This window comes from Chanodichthys erythropterus, chromosome 16, assembly GCF_024489055.1.
Source record: "Chanodichthys erythropterus isolate Z2021 chromosome 16, ASM2448905v1, whole genome shotgun sequence".
NCBI classification, from domain to species: domain Eukaryota; kingdom Metazoa; phylum Chordata; class Actinopteri; order Cypriniformes; family Xenocyprididae; genus Chanodichthys; species Chanodichthys erythropterus.
Window position 1 is genome coordinate 20357858 of NC_090236.1, and position 17045 is coordinate 20374902.

A 17045-nucleotide genomic window follows, 5' to 3' on the forward strand; every position below is an offset into this window, starting at 1 on the left:
ACTGGGCATGCACGCACAAGTGTAAACAGTTGCCTCTTCTGCATGTAGGTAGTAGCAGTATTAAAATAATGCAGTTTTACTGCGCAATGGCTGCTAAAAATGACAACAAAGCCAGCAAAGATTGCAGTTCAGTCTACATGTTATAGCAAACATTGGCCGCCACGGCATCGTTTACAATGAAATGCAACCCCTGCATTTTCACGAAATGGTGTAAACAACAGGCATAACCATAGCAAATGTTACGTTTTTAAAACAAAAACGCACTAGTGTAAATGGGGCCTCAGTCAACTGCATCACAATGAGCTTTGCACAAAAGAATGTCAAATCAGCTTTCAACTCATAACTTTCATTGTATAAAAAAAAAAAAAACTGAGACATTCTTCAAAATATTTTTTTTTGTATTCCACAGTGAAAAGAAAGTCAAACAGGCTGGAATAACATAAGGGTGCGTGCATTGTGACAGAAGTTTCATTAACTATCCCTTTAACTATTGAAATTTAAACTTTTTTTTTTTACTTTTTCCATCATTGATGGAATTTTCCAGAAATCCATGTTTTCACAAAACATTCAAGTATCGTCACGTTATGTTTAGCACAGACCTTATTTTACTCATAAATTGAAAAAACAAATTATTAAACCCCTAAACCCCTATTGTGCCTCTTCTGAAAGAGTACAGAATCTCTGGATCAAAACACAGGCAAAGAAGCAGCAGAAACAAGCGGAAGAAGCATTGCTTATGCACATGTAAAATAACATCAGGCATTAAACAGCATATAAATCAAAACTCCCTGACGATATCGAATAAAATGTCGACCCAAGACGAGGTAGGACTTTGCAAGCTTTGGGGGTGTTGATGGACTTAACCTACTCCATCTATGTTTTGCTCATCGTTCTGAATCTGATCTGGATGTAGTCTTTGACAAAACCACGATTTTCTTAGCTTTTTGTTCAAAATGTTGTTTTTTTATATACTTACTCACATTCAAGTGTTGATTAAAAATAATAAAAATAATGCAGGAAGTTTTTGGTGTTGTTTAAAAGCAGAGGCTCTGATCTTTCTTTTGATTTATTGTATGTTCAGATATTCATACAACAGAATATTCTGGTGGCCATGAAAGTTGTGTGAAAATGATCCAAAATGGCTGGCAGCTTTTTAAAAAATGCTGCGTGGGAGAGAAAGAGTTACATTTGCATTTGTCTGAGCTGAGATTTCTAATGGTGTTTGTGCAATACAGATCTGTGAGCAAAGTTTGAACTGGAAGCCAGATGACCTTGTCAGTGCAACATTTCCTATGGTCATCCTGCAAGGCAGGGAATAAAAGTTCATTTAGACAAAAATTTGTGAAACCCAGCTGCAGCTTGAGGGGAGACTCCAGCCTTAGTGTCACACGGAAATCTGTTCCACGATTTAGCGGTGTCTCAACCTCCAGGGAAGTGGTTTACTTTGCTTGGCTCCTGTTGAGCTTTGACTGGATACTGGCCAGCAAAGGGAGTAAAGTTTGCCTCTCGGGTTGCTCCTGCAAACACAGCCCCAGCTTTGATTTCATACCTCCTTCTCGTTAGCCCTATCGGGGGATCAAATGGAGGTGGTGGGGGGGTCCATGAGTCCTGATCTCTTGCTAAATCCCAATACCACCTTGGAAAAGGCTTGTGTCTACTAAAGGATCAGAGCCTCACTGTAAGGCTGGTGGACTTATTCAAACTGACGGATACATTGCAAACCCTTGTAGTTTTATTCTTCTGAGCTTTAGGCCTTTTTACTGTTGTCTTATCAGCCCTTTGTCCAGCAGCCTGTCTTTATTGTCACTGGTATATTTTTTAACTTGTTAAATTAGATAAAATTTAAAAAGTTTAACCCCAAAAATGACAAAAATTAAAAAATGTTGTTGTTGTTGTTGTTTGCATTGATATTATTTTCATGATAATTAAGAATATATTAATATTTTAAATCATATTCAGACATATTGTGATTCAAAACTTGGAGGGAAAATATGCTTTATGCATTATGAAAAATGCATTATGGTCTCAAAAATAGGCTTTATTTCATTTACGCCAAATGTTGAGCAATGGTTGAAATGTGTCCCTAACATGTTTTTTAATTTATCCATCAAGATCATTTACTAACAAGATAATTGAGCATTAATCATTATTCTCTCCTCACTTTGGTTTCAATTAAATGCATTTTTCAGTAAACAGAAGAGGAGAGAAATTGGGAATGAGTTTTAGAGTCCCTCCCACTAAGTTCCCCTGGGTCTGAGGCTCATTGACACATCAGCACAAGGCGATGTGAGGAGAAAGAGACTGACTAGCAGACAGACTGCACAGTAGGTGAGTTAGGAGACCGAGGCTGTGACACAATGGGAAGGACTATGCAGTGAGCTATTAATCCAGCTGCTATCAGTGCAGAATGACTACATCAGCAGCACTCAGCCCACCATGAAAGATCACTGCTGCCCTATCTGCACTGCTCACGCCGGACCACCTTTTCTGGCCATGCAGCAGAGGCTGGATCCTGAATACATATCCGTGTGTCTCTTACCAGATGAATCCTACCAGAAGCTGGCCGTGGAGACCATGGAGGAGCTAGACTGGTGCCTGGACCAGCTGGAGACCATCCAGACTTACCGCTCCGTTAGTGACATGGCATCCAACAAGGTGAGACCTCTTCACCTGAGCATTGCTTATTAAAACTAACTTGAATGCTGCTTTCTGCATGTTTGCACGTTTGAGTTGATGCAAATTTGAATTTACTGCAAACTTTCTTTATGTTACTTTTTGATGCCTTCCACATTTCAAAGCCTAATAAGTCAAAGTCTTGTTGGAATATATATTCAATGCAACAAGGAGGATTGATACCCTCTTGTGGTATTCTGCAAACACTACTGAAGTATTTCTGGTCTATCACTAGGTTTTGATTATAAGTCTTAGACAGTCTGAACATTTTAGTCATCTTACTTCCTTAGTGTACCAGTATTAGTCAGTCACAGCTCTCAAATGCAGTTTTGAATCCTGGATTTTTTAGTGCTGATACATGAATAGAGTATGTGGATGTTCTTGAACAGTCTAGTCATATCTATGAGGTTAATACTGGGAACGTCATTAATGATGAGTTGTTGACGTGGGATCTACATATATTGTCGCAAAACATTTATACTGTCAATAGGAAAGAATGTAATGAGAACTTGATTGATTGCCTAATTATTACCCAAATAATTGCATGAGAAACATTAAAATAATGTATATTAATTGTAATATCCTAGTTTATATCCAGTTTGTTGTCTTGGTGAAAGGCATTTGGCCCAGCTGACTATTATTATTCTAACAAATGAATTAAACAAGTGTGGGTGGTTACTGGTTATGGATTCAGTGGATTTACTGGAATCTGTGTTGAAAGGAAACTATTGAAACACTCATTACTTAGAGTGAAAAACCAAATGATTGAACCAGTTTTTTTCATGCAGGCATTATTTGAGCACTGGCACTGGCCTCTTTTTCAGTTGTGACCTCATTGCTTTGTTTACCCTCATACCTAATCAGATCTAGATAGGACACACATTACTTTACTGACATTGAAGCATTCCGGACTGAATTACACAGCATTTTATCATTGTATATATATATATATATATATATATATATATATATATATACAGTCAAAACAAAAATTATTTTTACTAGTGGGTGCAGGACACTAGTTCATTTTTGTAATTGAAGATAGCAAAATAAAGTAAACCGTGACATACTGAAAAATTCTTCATACAGTGGACTACCATATATATACACACACACACACACACACACACATATATATATATATACACACATATATATATATATATATATATACACATATATATATATATATATATATATATATATATATATATATATATATATATATATATATATACACATATATATATATGTATATGTGTGTGTGTGTGTGTAAGCAATAATGTATGAAAAGCTGTGCTGTATTGTGAATAAGTCACGGCTGAAGGGCGTTGTTACACACAACACGAAGCAGAGCGCCTGCAACCCCTTCAGCCGTGACTTATTCACAATACAGCACTAGCCTCGAGTACCTTATTGCTTTTATAAAATGATTACCACACAATACAAATATTAAATCCAGAAATGTGTATCAGTGCAACTTTCATGAAGTAAACTTTTTCTAAAAAGCCTTCTTTCCGCCGGAAAAAATAGTCCCTGACCGTGAACAGCAACAGAAGTTACATTATTACGCCATTAGATGGCAGCAAAGTCTTTATGAGTGTGTACGTCAGTAGCGAAGACTTTTACATTTAAAAGACTGAATTGTTGTGAACACGGAACAAGACGCAACTGACAAATGCTTTAACTAGCGCTGTCAGTCATGGGAAAACCCCTTAACTTTTAAAAGGACAAGATAATACATGGGATATTTAAACAGATTTTTTATTATGAACATAGGACTGACCTGAAGGAGAATGCTAAATCTGAATGCAGGTAATAAACTTGCTCACTCGATCTTTTTCTCACAACATAATACAGTAAGCTTCAATGAACAATATCAATTGAGAACATACAGTTTACGTTGCTAAGAGTGGTTGCTAAGGGTGTTGTGTAGTGATACGCAGAACTGTTGGGTGAAGCGGTCATAGCCGTGTTTTATCATGAATAAACCACAGCTATTGACCAATCAGAATCAAGGACAAGACCTAACCATTTTATAACTTTATTTAAAATATATTATTATTTTTTCTCATATTTGAACATCACTAGGCTGAGTTAAATGAGATATAAAATGTGTTGGTGCATGGTCATAATATACAGAATAAAATACTTTACAGAATTTAATAATATTTCATTATATAACATTTTTTTAATATTTGCTACATTTTTACATTCTATATTCTTTAAAGTATATATATAAAGTAAATATGTTTTAAAGTTAATATATTTAGACTTAACATACAATGAGTTATATAGACTTTTTAAGAAGTTCTATAATTGATTTATTTATTTGTTATTATTAGTTTAGTATTTATTGTTGAAAGTGGAAAGGCAACACATAATGACGTTTAGCTATGTGGTGCAAGTCTTCAATTCACGTCATAAAATATGAATGACAAAAGAGTGAGTCTTCTTGCCATGCCTTTGAAGTTTGAGTAGTAATTTAGTCAGTTCCACCCATGTCTGCAGTCAGAACAAAAGTAGCGTGGTCTCAGCGCGTCTGTACCTGAGCTTGTGGACAGAGAGAGGGAGGGGCTGTGAGTCGTGAAGGAGGAGAGCATGTCTACAGTGAGGTGAATCAGTCAGCACTTTGTCTAACGCATTTCCTGACACCCGTCACAGTGAGCTCACGGGCACTGCCTTGCCACATGCTCACCAATAGTGCACGAAACACCATCACTGCAACAATGGGACTATGCTACTCGGAGAAAAAGAGAAAGTTTGGTGTGGTAAAAAGCTGGGGAGAGGTGAGTTTTTGTTTGAGTGCAAGTTTTTGTTTGTTTTGTGGAGTTTTGATCACAATCTGGATTTGCTCTGTGGTTTAATCCTGAAGCAACCGATTCATCTGTCTCATATATTAGAGATTGGTTGTCTTTTTTTGTATAAGAAAATAGCTTATGTTGTTATAATAATTGAGAACATATGAGCTCAGAATTCTTTCATTTTTGGAAGTGTGAATATGTTTAGATATGTGCAAAAATTTTAATAAATTAATGAAAAAATAAATACATTTTCAACTCTGTGAAAACAGGGAATAGTGCAGCAGTTTGACTTTCTTAAATTTGTTGTGCAATACATTTCATAAAGTTCGATTTATATTTACACTGGTAATTTATTAACAATATATATACATATATACATGCATATATACAACATATATATATAAACTCATTTTTTACGAAAGATTAAATGTTAAAAAAAATAAATTTTAAGTATTATGCATAAATAATCATTATAATTTGTATTTATGCAAAAAAAAAAAAATACATTTAGACTAGGTCTAGTAGAAAATTTCTTCTATAATATCAGCTGAAGTCTACTTTCATTACATTTATGCAGTTAACAGATGCTTTTGTCCAAAGCGACTTGCGACATATACATTTTAGCAATTTTGCATTCCCTGTGAATTGCCCTTATGACCTTGCCGTTGCTAACATTATGCTACAGTGTTTGAGTTTCAGAAAAATAGCCTGTTGCAAAACCATGTTCAAAACTTCCCAGTATAGCAACATATTGCGGGAATACAGCTGATAGGAACAAATGTGTCATTTTGTACAAAATGTGGAGGATGTGCGGGACTGATTAATAATCTTAGTGTTTGTGTGCGAATTGAGTACGCACTACTTCTTTCTGGCTGAAGTTTTTTTTATCCAAACACTCTGCTCTGATTTTGTGAGAATTTTCTCTGATATGATTAGTTAAATATAACTACAGATCAAAGATCATACAGTAACTGTAAACAACTACTTTATACCATGGATGGATATTGCATTAAAAAAAGTGCATATAAAAATTGAAAAACATCAGTTAATCTTGCAGGTTAAAGGAAGAGCATTGTGGGTTTTGTGTGTTTATGTGCATGTGTCCGTCTTTGCTGCGGCAAAGGATGTGGAGTATAACGACAGGAGAGAGAGAGAGAGAGAGAAAGAGACTGACAGAGAGAAGGAGGAGGAGGGTGAAAGGGAGACGGAAAATAAGCGAGAGAGAAACAAGACTTAGTGTTGAAAACACACAGTACGGCAGATTTCATGGAATTCTGTCTGGATTTCTCGTCCTTGTTGCTGTTTATCTGAACCTGTCTGGGATGTGGGACAGATTACAGAGGGGTGAGATCAGGAGAGACTGTGGGCTGCTGCTGGAGTCAGAGACGGTGGGCTTTTGTTTGAGCTGAGAAGAGTTTGTATAACTCAAATGAAGAGAGGAGTTCAGGGTTTAAGCTACTAACTGAAGACTCCAACATGCCTGAAGTCAACTACCTGCTCTCAGTGTCCTGGGGTTACATTAAGGTGCGCTTGTGGGTTATTAACCGGTGCGCATTGTTTTCCATGTATTGGTTGTTTAATTTGGATGTCACTTGAGTTTCTTGCATTGCTTGCTTAAAGCGCACTGTGATGACTGGCAGTTCATGTAATGAGAAGAAATATTTATAATGTGTGAATTTAATAAGACTTGTCTTGTCGTTTGTTTTAGTTCAAGAGGATGTTGAATCGGGAACTGACACATCTGTCTGAGATGAGTCGCTCTGGAAACCAGGTGTCTGAGTTCATCTCCAACACTTTCTTAGGTAAGTCTTTGTTTCATCGTCTTATAATGTGCAGTTCAATAGAAACAGATTTATGGAGAGAAGAGAGATTAATTGCTTCTGAAATCCTGCAGTGTTTTTACTTCAGTATGCAGAATTTCAGACTAGTGGGTTAAACTGAGAAACTGAGAAATTTGGTGAAAGCCATATCTCAGATGGTGACAGAGATAAAAGATGGTGGATAAAGAGGCGGTCTAGCTCCTCCATGAAAACGGTAATAGCTAGAAAGTAGCTAGAAAACAAACCAAACCAGTCTGATCTGGTCTGGCATCTATGCAGTGAGAGAGTGTGTGAGAGAATTGAGGGCTGAAACTGTAGTCTGCTTCAGATGCTACGGGGTCACTGTACTCCCCTAACCCTGCCGTTCAGAGCCCTACAGCCTACGCACTTACTCATCAACAGGAGAGTCATCAGCGGGGAGATTTTCAGACAAACACTCTTGATATGCAGTGTTACTGAGAGCTCACACACAGTTCGAGCTCTCCTGACTGAAAAACAAGAGGTGTTTTGAAACAGACAAAAGAATATGTGGTTCTGGGACGTCACTGGAGAAAAGAAATTTCTTTTTCATCTCAGGAGAGTTGGATGGGGTTTTTTTTTTTAGTCCATGCATGTTTCAAGTATCAACTTTGTCTCAGACGTTTCTTTTAAAAGACCTCAGTAGAAATAACATTAGACACAAGTACCATAAATCGGATGGTACCAGCATACACTGAAAAATTATACTTTGTACCAACTTAAAAAAATTGAAAATGTGTTGGGTTTTCTTAAATATTTATGTTTGTTTCAAACCTTAAATTTTGATTTAATATTAATCCAAAATATTTCTTTTCACAAAGACACAAACATTCATACAAAATAAAAAGATTATTTATTATGAAGGCCATAGCTAATCAGTGTATCGTCTTTGTACAATTTGGCTTTTTACAACTTAATTTCACCATAAACAAAAGCTAAATTGGCTATAATATGAAAGTAGAATTCACTTAAAGGGATAGTTCACCCAAAAATGAAAATTCTGTCATCATTTACTCCCCTTCAAGTTGTCCCAAACCTGTATAAATTTCTTTGATCTGCTGAACACAAAGGAAGATATTTGGAAGAATTTTTGTAACCAAACAGATCTCGCCCCCAGATCTCTAGGGGAATACTATGGCAGTCAATCTGCTTAGTTACAAACATTCCTCCAAAAAGGTTTGGATGACAGAATTTTCAATTTTGGGTGAACTCTCTTTTTAACATAAAAAATAAAACCATTTTGTTATTCAATGCTTAATTTAGTTTACTGACTATAAATAAAGACAACTTCGAAAGTCAGTAAAACCCAGTATGTGTTCTGCACATCAACACTCTGGTGTCAGGCAAACATACTATTTAAACAAAATGTTTCTGTTTTTTTTTTTTTTTTTTTGCTGGTCCATCTATACAGTACCAGCACCAAACTAACCTAAACCAGCCTAGGCCATCATTCAGGTCCAAGTTGTTATTTTCAGCAAGGAACACTTAGCTGTTGCGTCAACTGTTGAACTTGGCAGAAAAGTTTTTGTAGGTGGCTTGTAGTAATATCAAACTTTTTTTGGCGACTAGAATTTACTCAACGAGTCTGAAAATTCATGGCTGTTGTTGTGAATTGAGTGTGCGAGTGCTGAAATTAACAATCTCATGAGTAACAGTCCGAAACCTCTCCCCCTGTAGATAAACAGAATGAACTGGAGATCCCATCGCCCACTTCGAAATCGCGGGAGAGGAAGAGGAGGCAGCAGCAGCAGCAGCTTATGACTCAGATCAGTGGGGTGAGGAAGGTCACGCATGGCCCAGGTCTGTCCAGCACTTGCAGTACGGCCCGTTTTGGTGTAAAAACAGATTTGGAGGACTTGCTCTCTAAGGTATGTTACAGACCACCTGTTGCATGTAAATCGTGCCATTCTGGTCAAGTTTGTACAGTACAATAATTGGACGGATCCTCCTTTTGTAGGACCTGGAGAACATCAACAAGTGGGGTCTGAACATCTTCAATGTTGCAGAGCACTCTCACCACCGCCCTCTGACCTGCATCATGTATGCCATCCTTCAGGTTAGTCCATAAAAAGCTCATCTCATAAGTGAAAAGATGTGTTTTTTAAAAATTAAATGTAACTAAAGCATGTTTTTTTTCTGTAGGAGAGAGATTTAATGAAGACATTTAAGATCCCAGTGGACACCTTTGTGACATACATGATGACTCTTGAAGACCACTACCACGCAGACGTGGCTTATCACAACAGTCTACACGCGGCTGATGTGGCCCAGTCCACACACATCCTGTTGTCCACACCTGCACTGGAAGTAAGAAACTCATACATGTAGCCAGTCATAGCCGTTTCTGAGCCCTTTGAACTGATTTGTCTTTAATCTTCCTTATGTGTGAACCCTCTAATCTCTAAACAGGCTGCATGTTTTGTCTGCAGCTGGTTTTAGCTTTGTCTTTTCTTGGTGCAAAAATAAAACTTGAAAAGACAAAGCTCTCTTTTATCTACAAAATATTTTGTTTTATTAAAGGTCACTGGCAAACAAAGTCAAAGCTGAATCTGTTTCAACTTTCAACTCAACTTGTTTTACAACACACAGTACTTGAAGCTCACTGCACTGAGGAAAGTTGATCCACATCATGTAACAGTCCTTTTCCGTTATTATTTACAGGCAGTCTTTACAGACCTGGAGATCCTGGCCGCTATCTTTGCAGCAGCCATCCATGACGTGGACCACCCAGGGGTCTCAAACCAGTTCCTAATTAATACCAGTGAGTGTGTTTTTATCTACACCTCCCTTTACATATTGAAGACTATGCATGCTTTTGGATCCAAACTGCTGCAGTTATTGAAACTCAAACCATATGGAAGAACAAAGCCCCAATGTTATGACTGTTTCACGACTCTCATAAACATCATGCCTCTCTTTACTGCAGACTCCGAGCTGGCGCTCATGTACAATGATGAGTCTGTTCTCGAGAACCATCACCTAGCGGTTGGTTTCAAGCTCTTGCAAGGGGAAAACTGTGATATCTTCCAAAACCTCTCCAAGAAACAGCGACAGACTCTCAGGAAAATGGTCATTGACTTGGTAGGCAGAATTAATGCTAGTTGACTTTTTCCTCTTAACCGTTACATTTTAAGGTGCGGCCTCATTAGAGAAACTTCAGCAAAATTTCACATGCAAAAAACGAGGCCCATTGAAATGCAAGTATTTGAGCTTGAAAGTGCTTATTAGTTAGTTAATGCATTAGCTAATGTTAACTAATAGGACTTTGTTGGAAAGTGTTACCAAACATAATAATTTAAAATACACTTTAAAGTAAAACTTTTAAAGTTTTTCACCCTCACACAAAATTCTCAGTCACACAAATTCCTATTGAAATGACTGGGTTTTGGCTGCAAAATTTCGTCGAACAATAGCAAGTCTCCTAAACGAGTCTCCATCTCTCTCAATAGGTACTAGCGACAGACATGTCCAAGCACATGAGCTTACTGGCTGACTTGAAGACTATGGTCGAGACCAAGAAGGTGACTAGTTCAGGAGTGTTGTTGCTTGACAACTATACTGACAGGATACAGGTGAGTCCTGGCAAATGTGTCCTCAACAACATTCAGTTCCTCACTACTTCCTCGATATTATTCAACATCCTGTCTAACTATGTCTACAGGTCTTACGAAATATGGTTCACTGTGCCGATCTCAGCAATCCCACCAAGCCATTAGATCTGTACCGGCAATGGACGGACCGCATTATGGAAGAGTTTTTCCACCAGGGTGACCGAGAGAGAGAGCGAGGCATGGAGATCAGCCCGATGTGTGACAAACACACTGCTTCAGTGGAGAAATCTCAGGTGGGCATCCAAACAATCCAAGTCATTCCATGCATTCACACTTAAGCATACTTTTAAAAAGAGCACTTGTTATGGAAATAATATACTTTACAAAATATACTTAAGTGCTCTTTACAATTAAATTAAATTTTTTATAGTTTGAATTTGTATTAAATTTAACTGACCCACTTAATTTGACCCACTTAAGTATATGTACTTAAGTGGGTCAAAAAGTGTAAGCTAAAATATTATTTCTTATTGAAGTGTATTTGTAATTACACTTTTGCATTCAGCTACAATTCAGCAATATATGAACTTTTAATGTAATATCAAATAACACACTACAGTTCAAATTATAGTTAAGCACTTTACATGTGCTTTATAGTTAAATAAGTGTACTTTAAAGCATGACAACAGATTATTAATGATTTCAAATACTACTTTACTTTAAAATAAAACTTAATTTGACATTATTAAAAAGTGGACGTAAGTGTGTCAAGAAAATCTCTTTAAGTATACTTAATGGCCTTTTATTTCATTAATATTATATTATCTGCAGATAGTTTTTTTTTTTTTTTTTTTTAAATATATGCTTTTAAGATTTGAAGTACTGTACACTACAAGTGGACATTCAGTATAATTTAATGCATTTCTTTTTTACGAGGGATTGGTCATGTCCAGCCATTTCTAGAAGGAACTTATCATGTGTTTGTTTTCCTTTTAGGTTGGTTTCATTGACTACATTGTGCACCCGCTATGGGAGACTTGGGCAGACCTGGTGCATCCAGATGCACAGGATATCTTGGACACTTTAGAAGAGAACAGGAACTGGTACCACAGCATGATACCACAGAGTCCCTCCCCTCCCTTCTTTGAAACAGGAACTGACAGTGGAGATAAGTTTCAGTTCGAGTTGGAAGTTGAGGAAGGACCCAAGCAGGATACAGAGAATATCTTAGAGACAGACGATGTAGAGATTGAGACATGTTCTCCTTCATCTGCCGAGACGTAGCACCTCACTACAATGGCTATCATGTTAGCCGTATTTGATGACAGAGTAAAGTGCTGGAATGTTATTCTCCTGCTACCTGAGAATCCCTCAGAGGACCATTGCGTCTTGGGACTCTGCCGTTGTTACAGAGCCTAAAAGGGGAGTGAGTGAACATCCTACACAATATAGTTTTCACAGAAGTTGCAAGAATCCAGTCAAGTTGGACATTGGCAGAAGTGGACGGACAGCCGTACCGAAAGTGCCATAAGATGGATTTTCTTAATCAGTCGCTACAGTCTGATCCGAAAGTTGGAGTGGGTTTCTGTGAAGGAGAAATGCTGACCCTCTTATAAGAGGGGTTTGTACTACAACATCAGACTTTTTTGTAAAAAAGAAATGAAAAAAAGACTACTTTTTGTACTTGTGTTTTGTCACTTTTTTGGTGTCACATCCAACTACACTTTTGAAAAATGTCAAAAGTGATAAATGTTGTCATGCTGAAAGCAAAAGCATGTAATTCCCAGTCGTGTATTTGGGAATGCAGTCTTCCTAAATTTTGGACAACAGAATAATCTAATTCTTGTGCCAGCATACTTTATCTTTATTTAAGTAATACAAAACCTTTGTACTTTGTAACAAACAGTTTCTCTTTTAAAAGGCGTTCTTATAAAGCGATTCCTCTGGTACAACTAATGTGACGTTTTATGTCGTATTATCTATAAACAGGATCCAAAGAGTCCAGAATTTTAGTGGTTACTCTTAAGGAATGTCCTGGGATGGATATAAATTAAGCTCTTTCAACTGTATTAGTTGCGATTATGTTGATTAACGTGAAAAAAAAAAAGAAAAAAAAATTATATATATATATATATATATATATATATATATATATATATATATATATATATATATATATATATATATATATATATATATATATTATTATTATTATTAAACTTCTATTGTACTTCCATTGTAAGAGCCATTACAAGTCCAATAAGGAACTACTATTGCAAGTACCTTATTGATATTGCTTTTAAAAAAACTAATGGATGAGTCAAAATGATTTTTTCTTTGGTAACTGACATTATCCCACAGATGCTGTCGATCAAGCTGCACTAGTACTGAACCCAGATCATTCCTTTTAAACCACTTTAATATGGGAAACAAACATCCCAACACTCAATAGTGACATTAAACTGATTTAGCTGTTTTTTTATGTACTATATATTTAAAAATTACCTCTTTGTGTCTGTAAATGTCACTAAGATACTTTTATTGCAAAGGAACAAAAGAGACTTTAGATTTAACATTTAAAAATTTCAACTCTCAAATCCCCAATTCATTTCTCGTTACATGTTATTTTTCTTAGAATCTAAGCTGTTAATATTCACGGAACAGAGTGAACAATAAACCTCAATTACACAATCACTGATGTCAAACAATGTGGTTCCTCCTGTATGTTCTCACTGGTCAGGAACGGATGTGGTGAACACACGTCATTCTGACTGATTAGCCTTTAAATCAACAAGTATCTTTTCTTCCTAACAAGATGTATACTATTTGCTTTTGCTTACCCTATGTTTTGTTTTTTTCCTCTTATTCACAGAAGCATGACTACATTTTGCCACAGTTCAACTGACGTAATTTGCCCAAATTGAAATTACGTTTACAGTATGAAGCTGTAACTTGTATTTTTTCACTCATGGTTGTCATGGTTGTCAAGCAGATGATGAACATGCACACTGTAGAAGAACTGTGATTTCACTGGTGGAATCACTGTTGTCTCTATTATTATTATATTTATTATTATTATTATTATTATTATTATCATTTGTAGTATTAAACCTCTGTTAAAGTTGTGTTGCACATTTCTTATTTGTCAAAAAAACAAACAAAAAAAACAAAGAAAGAAATGAAAATTAAAGTGCTGTGATTCTTTTGCATGCTCCATGTCTATCTATAGACAGCCTAGAATTTTACTGAACCAAAAGGGAAAATTTGTCACAGTAACAGTCATAATATAAACAATATAATATAGTTACAAGAAAAAAATAGTGGTCACACTTTATATTAGTTGTTTATATATCTACTATGTACTTGTATACTGTATATATATATATATATATATAATATATATATATATATATATATATATATATATATATATATATATATATATATATATATATATATATATATATATATATATATATATATATATATATTTATTTATTTATTTTTTAATTGTCACATCAGAGAATGGTGATGAAGGAAGGAGATGGATATAATTCCAACAAACCAAAAACAAAGAATGTAATACAAATATAAACTCAAAACTCAGGAGTAGGAGAAAACTTAACAGCTTAGCTAAATAACATAGAGACAAAACACTAAACTGCAAATTGAGGAGGGTTTAGATACACAGAATAAAGAGAGGTAACACAAGGCACAGGTCAATCAACTAATGAATCACTATGACAACAAATGAAAAGCAGGAACATAGGGAACAAAGGCAACAGTCTACAGGAACTAAAATGAAACCAAAACAAAACATACAAATGACAACAATGTACTGTTGTACTGTGAAACACTTTAGCTTCCATTGAGGCGGGATACGGGTAAGGCAAGGGACAGGTTTGGTGGTATGGTTTAAGAGTGGGTTAAGGTATAAGGGAAGGTCAACAGTGTAATTATAGATGAAATTACAGAAAATAATGACAGCTGTAATTAAATGCTGGTATTTTTTTTAATGCAAGTACAATGTAAAATCATGCATGCACTATATCAAATTTAAATGTTAGTACTAATAGTTAGAGACACTTGTTATATACCAAATTTTTATGTAAAAACTGTGCAATTACATGAGACAATTTTGCTTTAGTAGCTACATAGTTTGGCTGAGAGATTCAAAACTAGCAGTCAAAACTCATTAGAACAAATGTATCAAAAGTTTGTTTGCACTTAAACAGAAATCCAAGCAATTATGGCACACTAAATGATTTATAAATATTTCATTCGTTTAATATAATTTCATTTATTAAACATTATTGCATTTATTAAATACATACATGAGTCATTTACGAATAAGGTTTTTTAGTGTAAAAAACATAATGGAGATATAATAAATTTTGTAAGTTTTAAGTGTTAACAATGAGATTATGTGTTTTTATAATCAATTAACAATGCTTTACAAGATTTTTTTACAAGATGGATAAAAATTTCTCACAAAAAAAGTCAAAACAAAAATTTTGGTTTTACCAAATGACACTTTTAGTTGGTTATACCAAATGACGATATTTTCAAACAATGCTAACAGGCTGATATCTAGCAAAGTTTTAAAAATATTACAAAATTTTCCATGTTTTATAGTGGTTGCACTGAATGACCTGATGTGTCGGGACATGAGCAAGTGAAAACATGAATTTTAAGAGATTCATAGTTAAGAGAGAGTTAGTTACTTTGTTTCATGACCATGTGGTCCTTTTGCAGGTGTCTGAATGATGTCACATCCTGTCACATGATACTGACTGCATGACTTGATCAAAATGGTGCTTTTACATTGGTTACTCCAAATGAACGGACATTCTTTCTCATAACAAAGAAACAACTTCTACACATATTTTTTTATATATATGATGTTTTAAAATCATGCAAAATAAAATACTTTCATTACATTATGAAATGTTTTAATCACAAATAAAATGGAAATATTGGCCTTTGGACGGTTAAACTGAATGACCATTTAAAATCTTTAAAATACCTTTACATGTAGCAAAATATAATTAAAACCTTTTGGATTCAATAAAAGAGATCTAGATGTACTACCTTACATACTTTGGATGTCATATCTTTGTTTTTTATTATTATTAAGGCCTTTGGACAAAAAAAACAAAAAAAAAACATGACTCGTCATGTCATTGACCCACATAAAAATGGGAGTTGTTAGCTATTTTCCCTGATCACGCTGACATAACAAAACACCAAAAACAGAATGAATCAACGTATTCATTCACCGAATATCACAGTAAAGATCATGCAGACGTGACATCTGCCTCCACCTAGAAACAACTGAAGCGCATCCTGCTCAGCAAGACTGGTTTCATTGAGTAACAGTCATGCTAAAGTTTACCAGTATGTCGATGATCAGCTTCAGCAAGCTGACCTTTGTGTAGCGAACACTGTTCTTGTTTGCAATTTGAAGTTGTTACAAAGAGACTTAGCAACCACATATCAACACCTTAGCAACCATATGCAACACATTAGCATCATGCACTCTAAATAAGGAACAGTTTGCATCGGTTTTGAGTTATGACAACTTCTAATGAAATTATGTTCAACCAACAAACTACACTAAGTTAGAGGAACTTAATTTGTAGCATAAGTTAATTAGGCCTATTTAAAAAATGCAGCAAAATCCAACAAATTTCAACACTGAGTGGTGGCCCTGGAACCAATTAATCTTATCTAACCACAAAAACCACATCTTTCCCTTTACTAAACATACCCATAAAATACCACTAATTTGAAGATTTAAGGCCCACTCACACCAAGAACAATAACTGTAAAGATAGTTAAACTACAGTATAACAATAAATATTTTAGCATCCAACACCAACGCACAATATTGTTCTGTTTATTTTAAGTGCATGCAGCAGTTTTGTCATCTGCCACTTTAAATGCTTATGCTTTTTAAAGTGGGATGCAATCTGATTGGCATCAGCTGGAGAAAACAGTTCTGAAAGTGTTTCAAATGATTTATCTGTTTCTCTGTGCTGCTATTATTATAGTTGTGGTATGAACTCTACTTTTATATTTAGAACGATTTTTAGAAATATATCTGTATCGTATTGTTATAGTTATCGTCCTTGGTGTGAACTGGGCCTCCTTATCTGGAATCATGGGAACTAGAAATC

The 17045-nt window shown here is 35.4% G+C and overlaps 1 protein-coding gene across 4 annotated transcripts in view; it reads left to right on the forward strand.

Moving 5' to 3' along the window:
* The window catches only part of pde4bb (phosphodiesterase 4B, cAMP-specific b), a 67037-nt gene extending 54079 nt beyond the window's left edge, over positions 1-12958 (forward strand). For 2 of the 4 annotated variants that reach the window (XM_067362064.1, XM_067362065.1), the window contains 10 exons: positions 2543-2655; positions 7186-7279; positions 8993-9183; positions 9273-9371; positions 9458-9622; positions 9977-10076; positions 10242-10396; positions 10765-10887; positions 10977-11159; positions 11863-12958. In XM_067362064.1, coding sequence (XP_067218165.1) covers positions 2543-2655; positions 7186-7279; positions 8993-9183; positions 9273-9371; positions 9458-9622; positions 9977-10076; positions 10242-10396; positions 10765-10887; positions 10977-11159; positions 11863-12150 — 1511 coding nt within the window. In that variant the 3' untranslated portion in view covers positions 12151-12958. Of the gene's footprint in view, positions 1-2542; positions 2656-7185; positions 7280-8992; positions 9184-9272; positions 9372-9457; positions 9623-9976; positions 10397-10764; positions 10888-10976; positions 11160-11862 lie in introns of all 4 variants that reach the window. The other 2 variants (XM_067362062.1, XM_067362063.1) reach the window with 1 other exon arrangement.
* The last annotated feature ends 4087 nt before the right edge of the window (positions 12959-17045 follow it).